The sequence below is a fragment of the Rhinolophus hipposideros genome, assembly GCF_964194185.1.
Source record: "Rhinolophus hipposideros genome assembly, chromosome: 5".
In the NCBI taxonomy this organism is placed as follows: Eukaryota; Metazoa; Chordata; class Mammalia; order Chiroptera; family Rhinolophidae; genus Rhinolophus; species Rhinolophus hipposideros.
The window spans coordinates 77,600,230-77,624,523 of record NC_138051.1 but is presented as its reverse complement, the minus strand read 5'-3'; the positions used below and the strand labels follow the sequence as shown (position 1 = coordinate 77,624,523).

Genomic DNA, 24,294 nt, shown 5'->3' with positions numbered 1-24,294 from the left:
AGCCAGCATGAGCAGCTGCAGCGCTGTGTGCTGCCGTGGGCCACCATGTGCTGCCATGAGTGGCCAGTGGCCAGCGTGAGTGGCCGGCAGCCATTGTTAGCGGCTGACAGCAGGCGAGAGCTGCCGTGAGTGGCCGACCAACAACCTGTGAATTGCCTCAATCAACTGCCTCAGCCGGGGCGCAAGGCTCATAATACCAGCATAGGCCAGGGAGCTGTGTCCTACATAACTAGATGAGAAAGAACAGCTTGAACCGGAGTGGCAGGGAGGCAGAAGAGGGAGGGGGAGGGGGGAAAAGTGCTGGTAAAAGGTTAGCAAAATTAGCAAATTTCATGATTATGTTTTATTTCATAAATTCACTTCATCCAGACTTCCTAACAGCTACAAATAAGTGAGAACAGGCTGCTTGAACATAAATAAAGCACTTTTCTGAGACAACAAACTATAAAAGTAATGATCTTTTATTCTAGTTATCTAATTTTTCTAAATCTGTTTTATTTTAATAACTAGCCTCATTATTACCATGACTTTAAATTAGTGATATTAAAACAATGTTAAATTTTAAAGAGTAATCTAAAACTAGAAAGTAGAAAGTAGAATTAAACAAATGAATCCAGTTAATGACATAACCACATAGAAACTATTCTGAATGATTTTAAAATAGTAAATTTGAGTGTACATCCTAAGAACAAAAAGAGCTGTCAATAAAAAAGAAAATTCAATAATCATATTGTTGATGATAATGTTGGTATTATTAGCCTGAAATTGTATGTGAAACATGAGGTGAAGCAAGCCAGTAAATATTTAATAGTCTATCATTCCAGGTGTCCTTGAAACTGAGGATTCCCAGTGTGGAAGAATGAAAATAAGGTTAAACAGAAATTTTTTACCCTGTTTTCCCCGAAAATAAGACCTACCTGGACAATCAGCTCTAATGCATCTTTTGGAGTAAAAATTAATATAAGACATTGTCTTATATTACATTATGCAAGACCCGGTCTTATAGTAAAATAAGACAGAGTTTCATATTAATTTTTCTCCAAAAGACGCATTAGACCTGATTGTCCAACAGGTCTTATTTCTGGGGAAACACGATAGTCCTGAATTTGAATTAACTTGCAATGCAAAAACGGAAAAGCAAAGATCAAACGTCTCTTACGAGTATACCTAATTCCCAGATTGTGATTTTGAAAGCAGTTTTACACTAAAAGGAACAAAATTCCTTGGAGAGATGTCTGATACCAGATCTGGGGCACAAAAACTACTCGACTAAGCTTAGAATATCTTGTCATTCCAGACAACAAAGAAGCTATCATAAGCAATTAGCCTTGTGTCAAAACCACTGGAAATCGAACTTGCATAGGCAACTAACATATGACAGCTTAAGTTTCATTAGCAATAACAATGGCAATTAATCCATATTAAATATAATAAATTGAATACAATTCAATCCGTAAGTTCAAAAAAAAAGTCACTGCTAAAGATGCTAAAGAAACAAGCTCAATCTTTTGAAAAATGAAATGAACAACCACAGTACTTATCATGGCTTTTAAAATATAAATTACACCTCTACGTAACCAAATAGTACATGGAGGGAGAAGTATATCCTTATGGAAGTATTCTACTAGTAAGAATATTTGTTCTTCAATGGAGGAATGATAAAATTCAAAACAGACTATTGTATTTTGTAACCCTCAATGAATGCAGCACCTAGGTATTGATAATCAACAGATGCTACCATAAAAAAAAAACCAAAAAAAAAGCCCAAATGTTTCCTTTTGGAAGAATGCTACCTTTAGAGAATTCTTACAAATAAAAGCATCAACATTTACTAACAACTGTCACCTCAATAAACGTTAATTTAAGAAAAAAAAAAAGCACCAACAAAAATAACACAAATTCAAATCTGATCAAGTCTCAAGATACAACTACCAACCAGTTTACATAAAATAAACAGAGATGCATGGCATATTATTCTACTGGAGCTGTAACCAGAAAATCTAAACTAAAAAAATAGTACTGGGCAAATGACCAAGTTTCTTCAACAAATAACTCAAGGGAAAGAGAGAGATAGAAGAACTTAAAAGATTAAGACACTTAAAAATATGTCAATCAATAGCAATGTGTGCACCTTATATGGATCCTGAATCAAACAAACAAGCAAAAATTACATTGAGGCAACTGGACATCTGAAAACTGACTGGATATTGACTCAGTGTTGGACATCTCAATATTGCCTTAATGATATATTAAGAAAAATAGTTAATTCTTCTAGGCCTTATAATAGTAATTTGGATTTTTTTTTTAAAGCCCTTATCTTTTAGAGACACATACTAAAATATTTATAGACAAAAGTATCTGGTGCATAAGTCTGCTTAAAAATAATATAAGATGAAATGGGTAAAGTGCAGATTAAGCACGATTGGCCAACAGTTGATAAATGTTAACAGTAGGTGATGAGTACATGGGAACTGATCATACTATTCAAATTTTTATACATGTATATGAATTTTTCCATAATAAAAAGTGTTTAAAGAATGTCTATCAAGCAGGTGTTTCTACCAACAAGTATGAAAAGAACATGTGTTCAAGACTACCAGGTAATATCTTTTCTACTTTAAGTCCTAATTATCCCACCTTGATCATAAAATCCTGCTGAGACAAAAAGAACTTCGTAATCTTATAAGCCAGTTAGCCTAATTTTTTTTCGGTTCCTACCTACCCCCTTCCAATTATACTTACCCATTTTCTAATATCAACTCTCAGCCAATATCTTCCCAATTGGTTTTAATCCTATTCCAATAAGAAAACAAAGAATGCCAATACAATACCCCCATGATTATGAACAATGAAAAGTAAAACATGCAGTTATTTATGCACAAACATTAAAATTATCTCAATATAAGGAAAATAGCATCTACCTTGAAGTTTTCCAGATGCACCTTGTACTCTCTTCCAGCTCAAAACCAAGCCACATTTCTTAAAAAAGAAAAATACATATAATTACCATTTAACAATATAAACTTATAATGCAAATAGAAGCACAATTATATTTCTACTAGGAAAAACACAAGCAAAAACTAAGAAAGAAAAAAGATCATACCAGCAACTAAGTTTCCTCAAATTCTCTCAATTCCCACAAACCTCTATGAACTAAATATCTAACAAATTATTTTAAAGAAAAATAAATTCTTACTGATTATTTAATTCTTACTAATTAAAATTGCCTTTTAATTAGAAATTTATGGGGGGTGGGTGATGAGGGTAAGGGGGATCAAATGTATGGTGATGGAAGGAGAACTGACTCTGGGTGGTGAACACACAATGGGATTTATAGATGATATAATACAGAATTGTACACCTGAAATCTATGTAAATTTACTAACAATTGTCACCCCAATAAATCTAATTAATTTAAAAAAAAAAGAAATTTAGCAGCATTATTTATCCTATCAAATATATATAAACCCAAAATGCCCAATACTATAATATTGAAAACTACAGTAAATTCAAGGAAATATTATGCATCCATAAAGATTGTTTTAAAACATATATACAGAGGGTACAAAAAAAATGTATACATATTTTAAGAAAGGAAAAACCTATTAAAATTGTAATAATATATACCGATAACAAAAGATGAATTTTGACTTCTGCAGTAACAATAGCAAAGTGGTTACCATCAGCATCCAGACATGTCTGATGACGGCGAACTACTGTTTGAGCAACGTTGACCAAAGTGTCCACTTGTATAAAGTGTTTTTGGCACCCCCAGTACATAAGGATTTTTAATGACATGGGAAACTGCTTGACATAGGATGAAAAACTAACATGGGACATGAAACTGCAGATACACAGGAGGATTTTAATTATGTAAATAAAAAGAATTTCCATAAAATGATCAGAAATATTCTAAAATGTTCTTCGGGCAGGTTGTCTGAAAGGTGGGACTTTATTACAACCTGTCTGCTGTCAAAATTTTAAAATATTATTTCTAATTATTAAAAAACTAAGAGGTAAAAAAAGTTATTTGTGGAAAATAGTAACTGAAGATTGCCTGTCAAAACTGACAATGAATGAATTTTTCACACATCCCTTCAGAGAAACAAATGATAATCAAAGAATAAAAGATAAAACCCTTCAGGTCTAATATAGCAGGGGGAAATAGCAGAATTCAACAAAATTTTGAAAAGACAAAAGGCAAGCGTAACTCGTTCAATAAAGCAAAGAAAGCTATAACTGTCTCCAGAGGCAGATACTGATGAAAAAGAATTAGGCTGACTTAACTGATTCTACAGGCCAAGTAGAACGGGACTGGAGGTTTTAAAAAAAGGTATGGTGGTGAATGGGGTTGAAGCATGAAGCTAAATAAAAACAGGTGTTTGCCTGACAATATGAACATGGCATAATCATAGCCTCAAAGTTCCTTTGAAGCAACTACCCTACCTCTAACCCCAGGACAGCCTGAAGAGTTAGTCTGAAGAAAGTAAACACGAGAAGCTTGGGATGTGAAGCACTGGAGATGAAGGAAGATCTGAATGAGGTACAGAGTGGGTAACAAGGGAAGAAAATAAAGATATAAGAAATGCTTGAACTCAGTCCATCACCCCCTACCCATGCAGGCAGCCAATCATACACCCACGAAGCATGAAACGAGAAGATTTCTAGCAAAACCGACAAGCCTCAAAGAAAAGTGCTCTGCACACAAATATTTAAAACCTCTGGCTGTTGGCTAGTACCCCACAATGATGCCCAACATTTTACAAACCCAGATTATGCACACAATAGCATTTCAATGCCTAATTCTTAAATATGAACAAACAATCAACGATCACCAGACATTTAAGAGAAGTTTTAAAAGTGAAAGAAATTCAGGAACCCAAAGAAAGCTTAAAAACAAAACACTGCTACACATATAAATCAAGAAGTTTTTAAAAGGGATGCTTCAAATTGAAAAAAACATTACCTACGTCCACATAAAAACTTGATACAAATATTCACAGCATCATTATTCATAACAACAAGATTAGAAAGAACCCAATTGTCCATCAATGGATGAGTGGATAAACAAAATGTGGTATAGCCATTAAATAAAATATTTGGCTATAAAAAGGAATGAAATATCAATAAAAACTGTAATATAGATGTACCTTGAAAACATCATGCTAAGTGAAAGAACATAAAACAAAAAGGCCACATATTCTATGATTCTGTTATATAAAATTCCCAGAATAGGCAAGTCTGTTGAGACAAAGTACAAGCTAATGCCACAGCCTGGAGGGAGGAGAGAATGGGAGGTGACTGTTAATGGTTACAGGACTTCTATTTGGGGTGATAAAAATTCTCTGAAATTAGTAGTGGTGTTTGTACCATTTCTGAATATACTAAAAACCACTGAACCACATTATAAAAGGGTGAATTTCATGGTATTATAAATTATATCTCAATAAAGATTATTTTTAAAATGTCCTCCCAATGTTCCACTCTGAAAAAAATTGTCATTATCCTGTAAAACTGAAGACGAGCATGCCCTAACTCAGAAATTCCACTTCTAAGAGAACACATGATAGAAATTCTTTCAGGTTCACCTATGAAGACATGGTATCACTAGTAATATACCATGTTTCCCCAAAAATAAGATCTAGCTGGACCATCAGCTCTAATGCATCTTTTGAAGCAAAAATTAACATAAGACCCAGTCTTCTTATATATTATATTAAAAAAAAGACACGGTCTTATATAAGATTCCGGCTTATATTAAAATAAGACCCGGTATGTTATGTTGTTATATTATATTATATTAATTATATATTATAGTAAAATAACACCGGGTCTCATATTAGGATGGTGGGCTGTGCCCCCTGCAACTAAAGATTGAAAACGGCAACTGGACTTGGAGCTGAGCTGCGCCCTCCACAACTAGACTAAGGACAACACTTGGAGCTGATGGGCCCTGGAGAAGCACACTGTCCCCCAATATTCCCCAATAAAAACTTAGAGAGAAAAAAAAAGAGGACTGACAATTAAATGCAATGTATAGTCTTTGACTGGATCATAGATCAAAACGAAAAACAGCTACTGGGAAAATTAAATAAGAACTACATGCACATTACTTAACGATACTGTACCACTCTTAAATTTCTTAAGTGTAATAATGATTTTGTGATCATGTAGGACAATGTCTTTGGTCTTAGAAGACACATGGGAAAATGCTTAATATAGAAGTGAAATGTCTTGTCACAACTTACTTGCAAATTACCATATTTTGACATGTATAATGCACTCCCATGTATAGCGCACACCTACGTTTTTGGCCCAAACTTTCAGGGGGAAAAATCTTTCATTTTAATTTTTTAATTCAAATTTTTGTTTGTTTTCTTTTAGGTACTTGTTTTTTGTATTATAAAGGAATTTTAGCGTTTATTTTTTAACATTATGGTACAAGAAATTTTATGGACGAATAACAAATTTATGATATTTACGCATCTAAGAATGCCAAAAACTCTTCGTCATTGCATCCTTTAAGTTCAATAAAACCGATTATCATATTGCAGGGCATTCTTCTGCATACGGATATTGTTACTGATTTCTAGAGTTACACTTTTAACTCATAAGCATAAATAAAAGAATTAAAAACATTGTGATTGGGGCCAGCCCAGTGGCTCGGGTGGTTGGAGCACTTTGCTCCTAACCCCGAGGTCGCTGGTTCAATACCAGCATGGGCCAGTGAGCTGTGCCCTCTACAGCTAAGATTGTGAACAACAGCTCTTCCTGGAGCTGGGCTGCGGAGAACAGCCAGAGGTTGGCGTGAGCTTCAGTAAGATCCCTCAGGCTGCTGTGTGCTGCCGTGGGCTACCGTGGGCTTCCAGAATGGCCAGTGGCCAGCGTGAGTGGCCGGCAGCCATTGTGAGCGGCTGGTAGCTGGCAAGAGCTGCTGTGAGCGGCTGACCAACAAACAGCAACCAACTGCCTCAGACGGGGGAGCACAAAGCTCATAATACCAGCATGGTCCAAGGAGCTGTGTCCTACACAACTAAACTGAGAAACAACGGCTTGAACCAGAATGGGGGGGGAGGTGAAAAAAAAGATACGAAATTAGTACTACCCATGTTTAATGCGCATCCTTATTTTTCCCTCACAAATTTGGGCAAAAAAGTGTGTATTATGAATGACAAAATACAGTACTCAGAAAGTATGAAGTGTGTGTGTGTGTGTGTGTAAAGTAAATGTAGCAAATCATGTTACAAGGGTGCTCACTGTACTATTCAACTTTTTTGCAGAAATGAAATTTTTCAAAATAAAAAGGAGAAATTGTTGACTGAAACTTCTGCTTTTCAGTAACTTTGAAATTTATAATAAAAAAACTTTAAAAATGAAAAATAAACAGTTTAACTTACAGCAAGGAGCTGTCTTATAAGCATGTCTGAGGCTTTCTCAGAAATGTTGCCAACAAAAACAGTAGTAGTGGGACCACAATTTTCATCATTTTCTTTAGCCTTTAAGCCTGGATGATCTTTTCTTGCTCCCAAATGCTTTCCAACCATGGACACAGTTGGTACTAAGACCTGTAAGGAAGAAAGGCAATAAAATTTGATCTGGCAAATTACCTTTCACGTTTAATGTAACATTAGGCTAAAAACATCAATGTTAAAGTAGTAAATCTATCGCACATCATTATTAAATGGTCTACATAATCTAAAACTCCTAAAGCACATAGCATTTTTCATTAATATAAACATTCATAACAAGTCAAGTTCCACCACTAGATTACCTTTCTTTTAAAAACAACTTGAAAAAGCAAAAAAAAATTACTTGGATAGAAACTTTTTTATATTTAAGATAATTTTTATATGTTTAAGACATCATAAAACATTTACATTATCAAATCTATCCAGAAGTTTCTCTACAACTATATTCTGTACTAATAATATAACAGCAAATTTCAATTACCCCTGTTAATCCTCTTGCAGAATATTCAAATACTCCCAGAGCACTCTCCCCACACTTAAATTTTACCTTTGATCAGTTACTTGCATTTCTATCTTATTTTCCCTTGAAAACTTTCAACTTCCCAGAGGAAGAAATACTCTTATTCATCGTTTTATCTGGTACTGAATTTAGCAGAACGTCCACAGTAGGCACTGAATAATGGTGAACTGGGGGAGGTGCTCCAAACTCCAAATGCTAACTTTTCCTAGGCTGAAATGCAGGAGGGTAAGAGTACCTGTCATGTGGTAGTTTTCCAAAATAGCCAAACAATGGGTGTCCAATGAAAGAAAAGCTGGACTCCCCCTTGGTCTGCAGAACTGTATCTTCTTAATGGTCTGCCTCACAGCAGATTCTTGTTGGCCCGTGTAGTTCACATCTCACTTTTTAGTGTGAATAACACCAGTCCCCTCACGTTTCAAAGCCCACAGGTAGAAAAACAGTTGAAAGTAATGAGATCTACCCTCCCTCACAGTGGAATTCCAAATGAAGCTTGATATTGTACCAAATGAACTCAAAGAAATATTCTGATCAAATAACAGTTAAGAGGGTTATTATTTATTCATGTGTTATAGTATATTAGTATTCCTAAATAAGATGCTTAAAGTGTACAGAAACTTTGATGAATATAGAGAATTAAGGTTCAAAACCTAAGACTGAATAACATAATGAAACACATATGTTGGATCATTCCCCTACCTCCCAGGACCAAGACAAGATGAGGGAATGACGAAAGAGCCAATGTTCTAAATCTGAAAATAACAAGGAAATGAAGAACCCAGAGAATAAGAGGAAACCATCAAACTATGTATTTAGGGAGTATATTCCTATTATTCTTTTAAACACTTAAAATAATTTATCTAAGTTCATCAAGTTTTTTAGCTTTAAAAGCAGTATCGCTACCATATCTCCTAATTCCTCCTTAAAATTATACTTACAGTTGGAGCAGGAGCCATAATGCTCATTGGCACAGGAATCATTGGGGTCCCTAAGAAAAAAGTATGAGTCGTAAGCATACAATTATACATGATTCTATTCTATATCGACTATATGCCATACATACAAGTATCCTAAATCATAATTTAAGTGGAAATATCAAACTAATGAGATACTGACGAATGCCTTATTTTCTAGAGCAATGTACTATCAGGTCAAATTTATATAAGCTCGCATACGTACAATTAAAAACCATTCTAGGGGCAAACGAATGGCTCAGTTAGAGCGCGAGCTCTGAACTACAGGGTCGCCGGTTCGATTCCCACATGGGCCAGTGAGCTGCGCCCTCCACAGCTAGATTGAAGACAACGAGCTGCTGCTGTGCTTCTGGAGGGGTGGCCTAATGGCTCAGTTAGTTTGAGCGGGAACTCTCAACAACAGGGTTGCCGGTTCGACTCCTGCATGGGATGGTGGTCTGAGCTCCCTGCAACTAAGATTGAAAACGGTGACTGGACGTGGAGGTGAGCTGCGCCCTCCACAGCTAGATTGAAGGACGACTTGGAGCTGACAGGCTCTGGAGACACACAGTTCCCCAATATTCCCCAATTTAAAAAAAAAAAAAAAAAACAAACTATTCTAGAAGCAAAAAGGCTACCACAACATGCTTTTGCCGTAAGGAGTATAACATTCTGGATAGTAACTGATTCAGCACCTCCTCAAAACCAGCAACTTTCACAAACACAGCTTCACTTGTGGGTGAACAATGGTATTAATGAATCCTTTAAAAGTAAAAACAAATCCTTTGAAAGTTTTTTTTTAAGTATCAAATGAGAAATTAACCTGGAAACCTAGGAAAATCTTGTTATTCCTGGTTCTTTAATAAAAACTAAAAACACGGGACAGCTGGTTAGCTCACTTAGTTACAGCATAGTGCTGCTAACACCAAGGTTGCTGGTTCAATCCCCGCATGGGCCACTGTGAGCTGCGCCCTCCTTAAAAAGAAACACAAAAACAAAAAAACTAAAATCATGCAAAAAACAAGATCAGTAATCTCAGTCACTATCACAGAGAAAAATCTCTAGGACAAGCACCTGCTGCTCTGAGGGTTTAACAATTGTCAGTGGGGTATCTACTATTGATATCTACATTTCTGTTTTCAACTACATTTGTTTACTAATCAGCTGCCGTATTGCGAGTCCTTGTGCACATAACCAATGAAGAAAACTTACCATTTGAGAACTAAGGGAAAGGTTGCAATGAAGGCAAAAATCAGTGAAAAATTTGTCTACTTTTCCAATACAAATTTTAAAATGTCAATATATCTCAGAAAGTTCAGAAATTGCTCTTCAGTTCAAATTTAGCATCGGTTTAAGATAATTATCTACCTAAGACTAATGGATAATTCTTAAACATTTAACACTATCCATTTATTTTCCAATATAACTTATTTAAAATAATCTCACAGTTTACTAAAAGATAAAAGTCAAGATTGTTATCAATGAGCCTACAGAAGATTGTGCAAACAAAAAACAAAACAACATATAGGCTTCAGAATCAAATTTAGGTTCAATTCTTAGTTCCATCACTTTTAGTTATGTAACCTTGGGCAAGTTTAACCTCAGCTTCAGCTTTTCTTCACTGCCTGTGAGACTGTCTGATATCATTTATGTGGGGCACTTAAATACAATGGATGTTCAAAACTACCATAATTAATCAATTCGTATCTAAAATTTTCACTTTTGGGCGGACGAGTGGCTCAGTTGCTTAGAGCGATAGTTCTAGGCAAAGGGGCTGCCGGTTCGATCCCCACATGGGCCAGAGAGACGCACCCTCTGCAACTGGAATGAAGTCAGTGAGCTGCCACTGAGCTCCAGGGTGGCTCAGTTGGTTGGAGCGTGGGCTCTCAACCACAAGGCTGCTCGTTTGACTCCTCGATTCCCACAAGGGATGGTGGGCTGTGTCCCCTGCAACTAAGGTTGAACACGGCACCTTGAGCTGAGCTGCCGCTGAGCTCCCGGATGGCTCAGTTGGTTGGAGCGCGTCCTCTCAACCACATGGTTGCAGGTTCGACTTCCGCAAGGGATGGTGGGCTGCACCCCCTGCAACTACCAATGGCAACTGGACCTGGCGCTGAGCTGCGCCCTCCACAACTAAGACTGAAAGGACAACAACTTGACTTGGAAAAAGTCCCAGAAGTACACACTGTTCCCCCAATCAAGTCCTGTTCCCCTTCCCCAATAGAAAACAAAAAAAACACATTAAAAAAAAAATTTTTTTTTCACTTTTAAGTTTGCAAAACAAAAAACAATACTCCTCAGGTAAACTTTCTATCAAAGAAAACATTCAGAAAGACATTGAAAAATCTTTTTTCCTTTTCAAAAGTTAGTAAAAGTTTAATTGTATGTTTTTTACCTCAACATGAAATGCAGAATTCACATTAAAAAATATATTGCTATTCATTATAAAGATCTATGTATTATGCTAAAGTGAAAAAAAGCGAAGTGAACATCTGAGTTTTTCAAAAACAAACATGGGGAAAGAGCAAACATAAGCAAACACACTGGGATATGCATACCATATCTTTGAAGAGTTACTAGAAACAGATAAGAAAGGCGATCTTTGGAGAAAGGAACTCTCAGGAACTATGAGGGGAAAATTTCCTTTTTCTATATACATGAACTACTTTTTAAGAAAAAATTATGGAAAAAAAATTATGGTTACTTTTCAAATTTATTTTCTAATTTCATGTATGGGATCACCATATACATTATCTCACTTCAATTAATTGCACTTATTAGATGAATATTTGTAGTCTTCAATTATTATACTAGTTTAGCATACTACTTAATTTTTTACCCTTTAAAGTATTGATGCTGCACAGTATTGATGTAGCGAATGTGCTGCAACTAAAGTCTGATCACCCAAGTATACTTCCCTAAATAGAAATGGCGTAGATACTATACGCCATTGCAAATGAATCACAATTAATAATGTTACCACTCCATAAACCAATGCCCACATTAGTGTGACACTGACCAAACAGGCAAAAAAAAAAAAAATACTAAAAATCTAGTATTGAGGTCTGTTGATTTATCTTAAAAGATATGCAGGGAGTAACCTTAAGAGAAATATGTCTCATTTATCTTCTGCTTCTATTTATAATTTGGTATAGTGTTCATTAGAAAATGTTACATTTAGTATTTTTTCCTTAAAAATTCAAAGGAAATTTAAGAGCTCATAGGACAGCGTTTGTTTTAGAAGCGTCACCTGCACAGGTTTTCAGTGACTCAGAATGTTCTCCTTTTCTTTAAGAAAGGATTAAAATACACCCCTGCTGTGCTCCCTTCCTCCCTCACAACTTCTGTCTGTTTGTGTGGATCCCTAATCCCTAGAACCACACTGTTGACATGGACATACTGTCTATAAACCCCTGGGTAACTTGTCATGATGCAGACTTCAGGTTGTTCTGTATAAAACGCAAAATAGATGTTTTTATTAACAAACAAGCAAACCAAAAAGAGTAGAAAAAAAATTAAAGGACTTTAAAATTTTGTCCATAAAACCAATCTACTGGTAAGGAAATTAAGGCACTGATTTTCATTGTCACCTTTCCTGATTCTGAAAAATTAAGCTTCATTCCCAATCCCTTAAATTTCTTCACAAAGAAATAAACTATTCTTCCCTATAACTCTGTAATATAAGGGCTTTTAAAAAAGCGTCATAGCTACTACCCCGTTTCCCCAAAAATAAGACCTGGCCGGACCATCAGCTCTAATGCGTCTCTTAGAGCAAAAATTAACATAATTAATTTTTTATACCTGGTATTATACCCGGTCTTATAGTAAAATAAGACGGGGTCTTACATAATATCCGGTCTTACAGTAAAATAAGAACAGATATAATACCCAGTCTTACAGTAAAATAAGACAGATATAATATAAGACCCTGTCTTATTTTATCATATTAATTTTTGCTCCAAGAGACGCATTAGAGCTGATGGTCTGGCCAGGTCTCATTTTTGGGGAAACCAGATAGTAGGGCCTATGAAAAACAGACGTCATTATTATGATAGTATAAATTTATGAAAATTAGGATATATGGATATCCTCAAAAAAATTGATGCCCCAATGAAAGTGGTTCAGGACACTATCCTTAAATTATTAATCTGTTTGATGGTTTACAACTTTATTCAGTTTGATGTTAACATTTTCTCAATCCCCCTTTTTAGCAGAAATTCCTTTACAGTCCATTACAAAGCAGCTAAGCTACTGACTAAAGTAGTTGTTACATGGGATAATAAACTGGTGGTATTTAAACTTTCACATTACATCCCTTGGCAGCAGATGGTTAACAAATACACATCCATGGTTATCTAGAAGAACAGCTTAAATAGCCTGGTATAGACATGTCTTAAAAACTTGTACAAATATTGTATTCCACTCCAAAATATACATGTGTAAGTAATTGTTCTGATTTCTTAAACTATGATTTACCCTCTAATTCTTGAAGTTTTAAATGATATTTTAGAAAAATTGCCAGCTTTATCTTACAGCTTTTCACACCTACTCCAGCATTGCTGTGTACTTGGCCTAGGGGCAGGAGCCCTCCAAAGCTGAGCCTCTGTAATGTACATATGAATTATCAAGTCATCATGTAAGCCAACTGCAAAGTACTTTTGATTCTGTAACAGTGAAGCTCTTTAGTAAAAAACACTGTAATTTCAAATAAATAAACCAATGATTAAAAACAGGTCCCTGATGTGAAGCTTTACTCAATTAGAAATACTGCTGGATGATTTACAAGATCGTTTAATGATTTCAGCCTTAATTACACAGATTCTATGTCAAGATATTTCTAACATGCAAATTAAGGAGAGCTCTTAGATACTACTATCTTTTGGAGGGGAAAAGATTTTCTATGAAACGTTATCAACCCAATTAAAATATAAAAACATCTGAACTACCATCCGCAAACCAAAGGAAAATCTTCTCTAAGGCCAAGCAATGCTAATTATGTACTTCAAGATAATGGCTCTCAAATGTGGGTTTTCTCTTAACTATGGTCAAATGGGTGGCTAGGTGTCACCTGTGAACTTATTAAAAATAAAGATTCCTGAGTCCCAATTTCTGAGGATCTGATTCAGTGGGTTGGGGTGGGGACTGAAAATTTTTTTTTACCTCACAGAACTTTGGAGAGAGGAAGCTTTTAAACAGTGATTTGGAAAGCTTTATATACTGTCAAGTATAAAAAAGTAAAGGGCAGAATATGTAGGATGCTACTATGTATCTGTTAAAAGAAAAAAAAAACTAATGGATAAAGGAACATATACTTATATAGAGGCTTACAACATGCATTAGAAAATATCTGAAGGATAAAGAAGAAACTAATAACCCTGGCTTTGCTTCCCTCTTTCAATAAGGGGTTAGTAACAACAGTTAGGTGTGAATGTGATAATTTTCACTGCGTATACTTATTGATTTTTACAACCTTATGAATGTATTACCTATTTTTTTTAAATAAAAAAAATTTGAAATTCCCAAATGAGTTTGATAGATATGAAAACTACTGCCACAGGGAAATGAAACATGTTTCCAGAATGATGCGAATGGACACCTTTGCTACTAACAGTCACATATACATTACCTTCCTAAAGTTAATACTACAAAGACAAAAGTATGAATAAAACAACAGTATTCATACAAACTTACCTGGAGGTACTGGCGGAGGAAAGCCAGGAAATTGTGGGGGTGGGATCCCTGGTGGGAGTGCTGGGATTCCCATGGGAGGGCGATTCAAATGAGGGGGAAAAGACATTCTTACTGCAGCACTCTAAAAAAAGAAATGGCAAATCATTTTATTTGAAAACTTTACAATTTGATATGCCTGGTTTGTTGGCCTTCATTTTTAGAGTATCTGCAAAATTCTAAAGTTTTCTTACCCAAAGAAGTTGGCAAAGACCCTCTTTTCTCTGTCTGTCCATTGAGAATTTTTAAAACTTAGATCTTTTCTAAAATAAGTTCCCAAAATGTACACCATCTAAGTTCAGGATAGACTCCTACAATCATATGGGAATACATATAAAGGAAGAAAAAAATTTTGAGGTTCAGTTAATATCCAAAACTTAAATACCAAACATCAATGAATCTTTTTAAACCAAACTCAGCATCCAGGAAGGTATCTAACAGTTATTTTTAAAAAGTGTTCTGATACATTCATTTTAAAATATATATCAGCACCTTTCTGAAAACTAATTTACAAAGTTACACAGTATTTATTGATTCAATGTTGTTGATTCAGTTCCTCAAGTACCAATGATTTGTCTCAGTGATCTACAAACCTGAGGAGGGAATACTTCCTGACACACAGTAACCATTCAAATATAAACAGAACATAAAATCTGTGACAATGAGGGAAAAAGTCATAATTTTTCTTAAACTGAAAACCAAACCCTTTAACCATTCTTGAATGAAATTCCATAAATGAATGAATGAATGAAATTCAAGAATCACATGCTAGCGTTTGATTTTTAAAACACAAGAACACACTGAACTGTTTCATCTGGTTTGTGATATTACTACTTAAAAGAAACCTGTTTTTTACTTTTAGATAAATGAATATAAGTATTTATCACTTTTCCTCCCCCAATTTTATATTTTCCTCAACATATTTAGCTGTCCATATCTATTGGAAAAAGTAGAAAAACAATGTTAGGATGTCCTAGGTGGATTTCATGCACCAATTTTAAAAAGCAGCCAAAATAAGTGAGCTGATATCATAAGCAGTGATTTGATCAACAGGAGATATTTTTGTTGGACACTAGGAAAAATGCCCTCATCCACGCTCTATAACTTGAAGGAGTTTAGAGTTTGTTAGAAGCTTTTAAAAAACGTTTGTCTCTACTTTTTTCTTTTATACATTATTTTACTCACCCTTCAGAAGAGAGAAGATAAAAAGTGCATGTCTTCCACTTCCTCGCCCCCTAATCCCAACAGTTTGGTATATATCGTTGTATTCTTCTAAACATCTCTCTATACACAAACTAATATATAATTATTTGTGTTTTTCTGCAAACAGTATAATCATACTATATTGTTATGTGCATTTCTCCCTCATCATTAACGTATCTTTATGTCAGTTTAAAAAGTTTTATTCCATTCTATATAAGGCAGCAAACTATTAAAATATATACAATAATTATTCAACCAACATTGTTGGTTGGCTCCACATTTGACCTCTTACGAATGATGAACATGACAAACTGAACATGTAACTCTGTGCACCTCTGCAAGTAATTGTATAATACAGACTAGTACTGTATGTATCCACACTTTACCTCCAAAACTAGTGTACAAATTTATTCCCACCACCAGTACATGGGTATGCCCTTTCCTCATATCCTCACCATTGCTAGAGCAAATCAGTGTTTAAATTATAACAATCTGATAGGTAAAAAATACTCGTTTCAGTTTGCATTTCTCTAATCACTAATAAGGTTGAGTATCTTTTTACCTGTTTATTAGACATTTCTTTTAAACAAACAAAAGGAATGTCCTGCGTGTTCACAGCCATTCTTCCGACTTAATTTTAGAGTAATAAAATATGCTATAAAATCTAAACTTCAATTTCAGAAAACATAATACACTTAAAATATTTAGACAGTTTTATAGGTAAAATAAATTCCTAAGATGACTTCACATACTTAGCAAATAAGGTACTGGAAATGCTTTAAAATAGTAAGTAGGTATCAGCATACATTAAAAATGAAAAATGCAACTAATTTAAGATTGTAAATGTGTTATACTTTTAAATAATCGTTTTGTAATACTTTTTGCCCCAAAATAAAAACAAATATTCCAAAAGGAAGGGAACAGGAGTCTACGTATCTCCTTTTAAAATAGAGAGTGCTACTGTCCTACTTACAGAATCTCTTGTATTATAATACTCTATCTCAGCACTTTCTTAGGAGGGCAGTTGGTATTAATACCTGTTGAATAAATGAATGAATCAGTAAACAAATGAACTCTGAGGACCTCATTAAACAAATTTATTAAGACGCTCCCATGTGCCAGGTACTATGCTAGCAATGACCCAGAGCCTAACCTCACAACGGTTATAAAGATTGGGCTATGAATTTATCTTTGAATCACTTTTCCCCCAAGTACTAGAAGCATTATTTTTTTAACCCTCTGTTTTTAGTGTTTAAACAGTATTTCATGGTTTTTAAATGTATAATTCAAATAAATAAAATGTATAATTCATTCTGTAAAGAGTTAACCAGATTATACGCTCAATTTAGTTTATGCCATATATTATCTGTTCCATTCACTTTTAATTTTTCTATAAAATATTTCTTTTACTTTGGGCTATTCAAAACTTGCTTATGCATAAGCTGAACTTCAAAGGTGAAAGTTACCTTAATAAGACAATGGCCTTTGTATGGAAATTCAGAAAAACATTTTTGGTTATCTCTGATATTTATGTTCACTTTAAACATCCTAAAATGAGAATATCAACCACTTATTTCAACATAGTTTTCTATATTTTAACATGTAAAAATGGTTACCATAAGCAAACTTATCAGATTTTACATATAGTTGATAAACTGTAACTCTCTCTTATAATAAATTATATAGATATTCAAAGTTGGTAGGTACTTTGTAGAATGAAGTTGGAAAGAGAGCTAGGGAGTGCTTCATTTTAAATACAGTGATCTGGCCTCACCAAGAAGGTAATATTTGAACAAAGACGTGAAAAAGGCTGATGTAGGAAGCCCTATTCATATCTGGGGGAAATAGCCTTCCAGCAAAGGAAAACAGAACATACAAAGAGCCTGAGGTGGGAATGGAACATTGGGGTAGGAAAGCAAGGCCAACAGCTAGAGCAGAGCATGGGAGGAAAGTCCGAGCATTACTTGGGGTGGGGGTTCACAGACTTGCAGGGCTTTGTACTGTTAACGTTTTGGTTTTTACTCTGCGTAAGATGGAAAACATTTGAAGGTTTTTTTATTTGACTCACATTTTAACAGTGTTACTGGCCACTCTGTTAAGACAAGACTGGAAAACAAGGGCAGAAGCAAAAGACTACTGTAATAATCCAGACAAGAGAGGATGGCCTGAAACAGGTGGTAATGGTGAAGCGGTAACAAGTTTTAAGATTCTGGATATACTATGAAAGTAACCAATAGCTGAGGGATTGTGTGTGGGGTTTAAGAAAAAGATGCAGAGGTTATTTTTATTAGCACTGAAATGATTTAAATAGCATTTAAAAAATATTTGAAAACTAGTGCTTCATTTTTAGAAGGTTCAAAGCATTTTAGCTGCTAAGTATGATATTTTATGACCCAAAGTAACAAAAACAAGCACCTGTGAAGGAAGTGTTGCCTATCTCTACTGTGGCAATGGGCATATAGGTTTATGCATTTGTCAAAATTCACTGAATTAAAATGGGTGCATTTTATTGTAAAATTTATGTCAATAAATTTGGTCCCCACCAAAAAACCAAACTTCTAAATAATATTTCGCTCTACCACTCAAATCATTTTTTTCACTTTTTTCTCTTTACTCTTTTAAACCACTCTTTTTTCCTGCACTCCTGGGAATACCATTACTGCTTATAACCATTCCTCCATTGAAGATTTATCCCAAAAGAAACAAAATATTTTACCAAGGCTAGATTTAGAGGCTAACGCTATCAGGACAGTCTATGCCAAATTTGAGCAATGTAAGAGGTCGATGAGCCAAGATTCTCCTCAGCAAATGTACATATACAATTTACTCATTCACTCAATAAATATATTGTAGATTTATTTTACAATAAATGTGCCAGATTCTTTTCAAAGTATTATTTTTTTGTTCTGAAAGAGCAAATCTTGTTATTATGTAGTTACTATACAGCCAGTCCAGTTGCTCTGATTGAATATAAATGATTATTAGTGTATCATGCACTGTTTCCTGCTCCGCTCATAGTAAGCCTGGCAAGGTACAATGGGCTAACATAGCTCCCCCAGCCTAAGCAAAGCAAGCCCTTCATAACATCATTTCTCAAACTGAATTTCCACAGAACTGGCGTCTTCAGAAACTATTCCTAAGAAAAGGTGTTCCATGTCCAAAGAACAGGAAATGCTTGATTAACAAAAAGTGTATTTTACAGGAAAGCTTTTCAGACATGTGAAAATACTCAAGTGTTTTGAGTCTCCAAAAAGGGAGCTGATCTTTTTCTGAGATTTCCACATTGCTGTTTCACATTTTCAATGATTAAAAAGCAATACTATTATAGAGAAAAATTAGTGGTAGACTGGAGTTGGGGTGGGAACAGGGAGTGACTTGCAAACAGGAAAGAGGGATCCTTTTAGGGTAATGGTTGCACAACTCTGAACATTAACTAAAAATCACTGAATTGTATTGTACATTTACATATCTGAATTTTATGTCAATTACACTTTAATAAAGCTGCTTTACAAAAAGCAACATAATTCAGGACAATTTCAGGCAAAATTCAATTAAGACCTGTAGATTAGATAATACTGTATCAATATTAATTTCCTGATTTTGATCATTGTGCTGTTAAATAAAACATCCTTGTTTTTAGGAAATACACATTTAGGAGTTAAAGAATACCACATCTGCAACTTACTAACAAAATATTTCAGAAGAAAACTATGGCAAAAAAAGAGAGGATAAAAGAAATGTTAACATTTGGGTAACGTGGGTGAAAAGTATTTGAGAATTCTTGGTACGTACTATCCTTTTTTAAGTTTGAAGTTATGTCAAAATAAAAAGTTGAAAAAAAGCAGTATCAATAATTCTAGTTAGTGGAAATTTCATGCTTTTTTTATTTTCAAAATTTAAAAAAAAAGTAGGGGAAAAAAAGCTATTCTTCAAAAAGGGATTCTTCAAACCCTTTGAAGAATCGGAATTCTTATGAATGGCAGTGGTAGTGCCAGAAGACTTTCGAGATTAAAAAAATACACAGAATGTTTTTGTAAGACCTTAAAAGATTCAATGATTACTTTTGCTTCCGAAGAAACAGTTAATATAATTTTTCCCTAAATCATGTATAATTGAGAAAAGTATATAGCTAATTTGTCTGTGGACAAAAAAGTAACTTGAAAATCCCAAACTCATATTAGGTCTGAAGTAATTACCCAATGTTAAAATGGACTTATTTTAAGATATAATTAGAAATGTTATATATATATATATGGATATATAGATTCACAGGATGTAAGGTACAGCATAAGGAATAGAGTCAATGGTAGTATAACAGCTATATACAATGTCAGAGGAACAATAGAGTTGGGGGGTTATCAATTAGTAAGGGGTGTAAATGTCTAATCATTATGTTTTGTACACCTGAAAGGAATATAAAAAAAATAAATTAAATTCAAAAAAAAAAAATATATATATATATACATATATATATATACATATATATATATTTAGAGCCTTAGTGCAATGGGATAAAGATAACAAACCACAAAATAAGTCAAAACTATAATTAATATACGGTGCCTATATGCAACAATGGGGACAATAAAAACATTTTCTTCCTGGGATCAAATATGTGGTGATGGAAGGAGAACTGACTCTGGATGGTGAACACACAATGGGATTTATAGATGATGTAATACAGAATTGTACACCTGAAATTATGTAATTTCATTAACAATTGTCACCCCAATAAATTAAAAAATAAAAAACATTTTCTTCCTAAAAGTACTGATACCCTACCCAAAAAAAAAGACCAAAAAAGGAAATTTGATAACCCCAAGATGATGAATTATTTAATAAAAACAGCAACTAACATTTTTATTTACTTTAGTTTACAAAAGCCTTCAACTTACATTATCTCATTTAATCTCCCAAATTATCTCGTGTAGATATAGTATTTCCCTTTTACAGAAGAAGTTAATGTCCAAGGGAACACAACAAGTGGGTGGGGACCCAAAGTCCCCACTATCCTGAAATTACCAACCCAAAGGTTGTTTTCACTGTAACACAATGCCTCTTTTTAGTAACAACACACGAAGGAGAAATTTATTAAGGGTTAACTTTTACTTTAAAAGTCTATTCAAGCGAAATAAGTCAGAAAAAGGAGAGAACCAGAATTTCACTGATATATGATATATGAACCAAAAACAACAAAAGAACAAGACAGATGAGAAACAAAAACTCATAGATAACAGACAATAGTTTAGCGGTTACCAGAGGGTAAAGGGGGTGGTGGTGGTAGATGAGGGTAACGAGGATCATATATATATGGTGATAGAAGGAGAACTGACTGGGTGGTGGTGAACACACAATGGGATTTATAGATGATGTAATACAGAATTGTACACCTGAAATCTATGTAACTTTACTAACAATTGTCACCCCAATAAACTTTAATCTAAAAAAGAAAAAGGAAAGAAATCTAAAAAAAAAAAAGTATTCAGAGTACACTGGAAGAAATACTGGTATCAGGGTTAGGCTCTTGTGTATTTCACTGAAAAATCTTAAATAACAAATGTCTTCTAATGTGGATTAAAAAACACTGTTATTTGGGTATTGCACTAAGTATTTTATATACATTTTTCTCAATTCCCAATCCCAATCACCTATGAGGTGGATAACTATTAGAACCCTTATTTTACAAGTGAAGAAAACAAAGGCTTTAAGAAAAGTTACATTGATTAGAACAGTATAGTAGTATCTACTTGAATCACGAGGAACTGATGACCAACTGAATATGCCTTTCTAGGCTTCTGAATGTTTTTGGAAACAACCTTTTAAAAATTAAAGCTCCCCCCCCAAAAAAAAAAAACTGAAGCTCCCAAGACAATAAGAAACTTATTTATACAATACTGCCAACTACCTAATTCACAGTACTTCACGCTAGAGCAGTCTGGTGCGAGAGCAGTCCCATCTCTTCCCTCCTTTTGGCCTGCTCCACTCTGCCCAGTATCAAAATGGCTTTTCCATGGCCATAGAAATCCACATTACATAACTTCAAAAAAATCTTCATAGTCCTAGACCTATTTCGGAAAACGTATTGAAAAAGTGGTACTGTAGACCAAAGAAGGGAGAGAAAGAAGTAACACGTTTTAACGTGGAGCTTGGTCATTGCCTAGAATGAATGGAGATCCAGTTTACTGCAACCTCCAATGGGCCTCAATACTCCTCACAATCTTAGAAAAGCAACCCCGGAGGGTGCGGAACACAAATGGGCATCAGCTCAATTCAGGGGTGGGGGAGCACACTCAGGGCCGAGTTTTAGATGACCGAAGAGGAAGGGAAAGAAACCCGTCGGTGGCCAGCACCTCTCTAAACAGGGTGGGTACCGGCTGGCTCCTAGGCAGAGCCTAGGCCGAGTGAGTCCTAGGCCCGGAAACGGCCATAGGGCTCGAGTTAGGAAGGGGCCTCAGAGAAGGGCTTCCAGGGGCAGCCCTACGGTTGTGTGGCAAACATGGAGCCCAAAAGGAGCCGAGGAATTCACTGCGGCGGGCCACGAAAGGAAAAGGGAAAGTGGGCGACAATGCCAGGAGGAAAGCCCTGGCAGTAGGTCCGGCCTCCACCATCTCCTGCGGGGCCCACCGGTTTTTGAGGCCTTAAACAAGTGAAGAAACCCAACCCTCGTGGCCGTCCCCTTCCCCACCCAGCACCCCTCTTTGCCCCCACCCCGCCCCGGCCCTTTCGGATACTCCCCGACTTTCCTCCCTCCCCCAGCAGAAGTACCCGGTTCCCCGGGTGCCACACGGGTTCAGAGGGGTGAACTCACCCGCCGCCGAGAAAACGGTACTGTCTTCGCGGTTTTCTGGGCTCCAGGTTACGAGTGGGCTCCACCGGTTCGAGGTTTCTGCGCACCGCTCGCCAGGAGACTGGTTCCGAACCAACTACTCGCACAGGCCGCAACGCAAACACAGCCGCGCTGCGCGGGGAGCTTCTGGAGGTCTTCCTCTTGCCCGGCGTGCACTGCGGCCGGGGGCGTGGAAAGGAGAATCATAGAGAAGAATGCATATAGACAGTCTTCACTGTTGGCTCTGACTCACCACGCCCCAGCGAGGAACCATAGAGAAGGACCGCCTAGGACGGACTAGAAAGGCTCGAGCTGTAAATTACGACCCACCCTGCCATTTTTGATTGGAGCTGATTGAATCTTGTGACTACGCGGCGCCATCTTGAGGTCAAGGTTCCGGCTGGACGCGGCGCGAGGGATGTTAGAGGATTTCTCGCTTTTTGTAGTTTGTGTTTCGGGGATTAGAACGTTGCTCGGTGGTTCCTTGAGGTTCGATAGATTGATAATAGGGCCCCACCCAGCACCTCCGTAGAAACCCCAAGGGCTGATCTTTCCCTAGAAAACAACTACTCTTGATACCCAGAGAACGGGCCATGCTTTTTTTTGGTTTTGGGTTTGTTTGTTTTGAAAGTGCACACACACAAAAGCTTCTGCGCACTGGTAGGCCGAAGAGGCTGTTCAATATCTGAGCTACCTCAACTGACCGGTAAAAACATGTAACATACCTTTCATTCTGGAATGTAAACAGGCTAAAAAAAAAAAAAAAAAAAAGCACCTCACTAAATTAATGGAAATGAACGAATCGCGAATGATTATGCGATTTATGGACTTCGTGGTCCATATCTATTCACAGACCTGTGTTTGCCAACGACTTGCTTCGCAGAAGGCTTATAATTTATTCAGGATAAAGGTATTGTCTCCGTAAGTGGTGCTGTGCTGAGTGCGGGTCGTAGGAAGGTAAAGGGAAGTGCAGGTGTATTACTGTCCTGGTGGAGCTGCAAACAACACGGAATAGTTGACAAGTTCTGACCACTGTATGTAAAATGGAAACAACCTACAGACTCCCTATCTGCGTTTTCTGTTTAATTTTACTCTAATAGCACGAATCACCCTCTCCTGTACTGTGTTTGATGCTCTGCCCCACCAGAAAGTAAACTTAAGGGGTGCAGAGATTGTTTGTACATTGCTATATTCCCAGTGCCTTGAACAATGCCTGGTGCGTTGTAAGAGTTTAATAAATATTTGTTGAATGAAACAAATGATTGCATATGCTGAGTACCAACAACTATAAAATGCATTGGGAGACTAATGGGAAAGGCTATATCATTGCTCCTATCTGTAAAATTGACATCCATCAGTATTGTCTCTCGCTAAGTTTCCTTACCACGGAGGAAGGCTAATAATACTTAACTACACAGAGCTACTGCAAGGACTACATTAACTAATGTATGGGAAAGTACTTTATTCAGTAAAGTGCTAGACAAATGCTAATTACCTGTTGCAAATGAAAAAAAAAGCAATTTGTGCCTTTTGTTTTTACCTGCCACAAGCATAAACAGAGAAATCCTTTCAGGTTACTCTGTATCCCTTTGTACGGTT

At 35.9% G+C, this 24,294-nt stretch overlaps 1 protein-coding gene across 3 annotated transcripts in view; it reads right to left on the bottom strand.

Moving 5' to 3' along the window:
* Positions 1-22,882, bottom strand: part of RBM25 (RNA binding motif protein 25) — a 54,368-nt gene extending 31,486 nt beyond the window's left edge. Inside the window, exons 1-7 of one of the 3 annotated variants that reach the window (XM_081050067.1) lie at positions 22,678-22,873; positions 16,843-16,906; positions 14,861-14,977; positions 14,631-14,751; positions 8,925-8,974; positions 7,398-7,565; positions 2,922-2,979 (exon numbers count right to left, since the gene is read on the bottom strand). In XM_081050067.1, coding sequence (XP_080906193.1) covers positions 2,922-2,979; positions 7,398-7,565; positions 8,925-8,974; positions 14,631-14,751; positions 14,861-14,902 — 439 coding nt within the window. In that variant the 5' untranslated portion in view covers positions 14,903-14,977; positions 16,843-16,906; positions 22,678-22,873. Of the gene's footprint in view, positions 1-2,921; positions 2,980-7,397; positions 7,566-8,924; positions 8,975-14,630; positions 14,752-14,860; positions 14,978-16,842; positions 16,907-22,677 lie in introns of all 3 variants that reach the window. The other 2 variants (XM_081050069.1, XM_081050068.1) reach the window with 2 other exon arrangements.
* Positions 22,883-24,294: the final 1,412 nt, after the last annotated feature.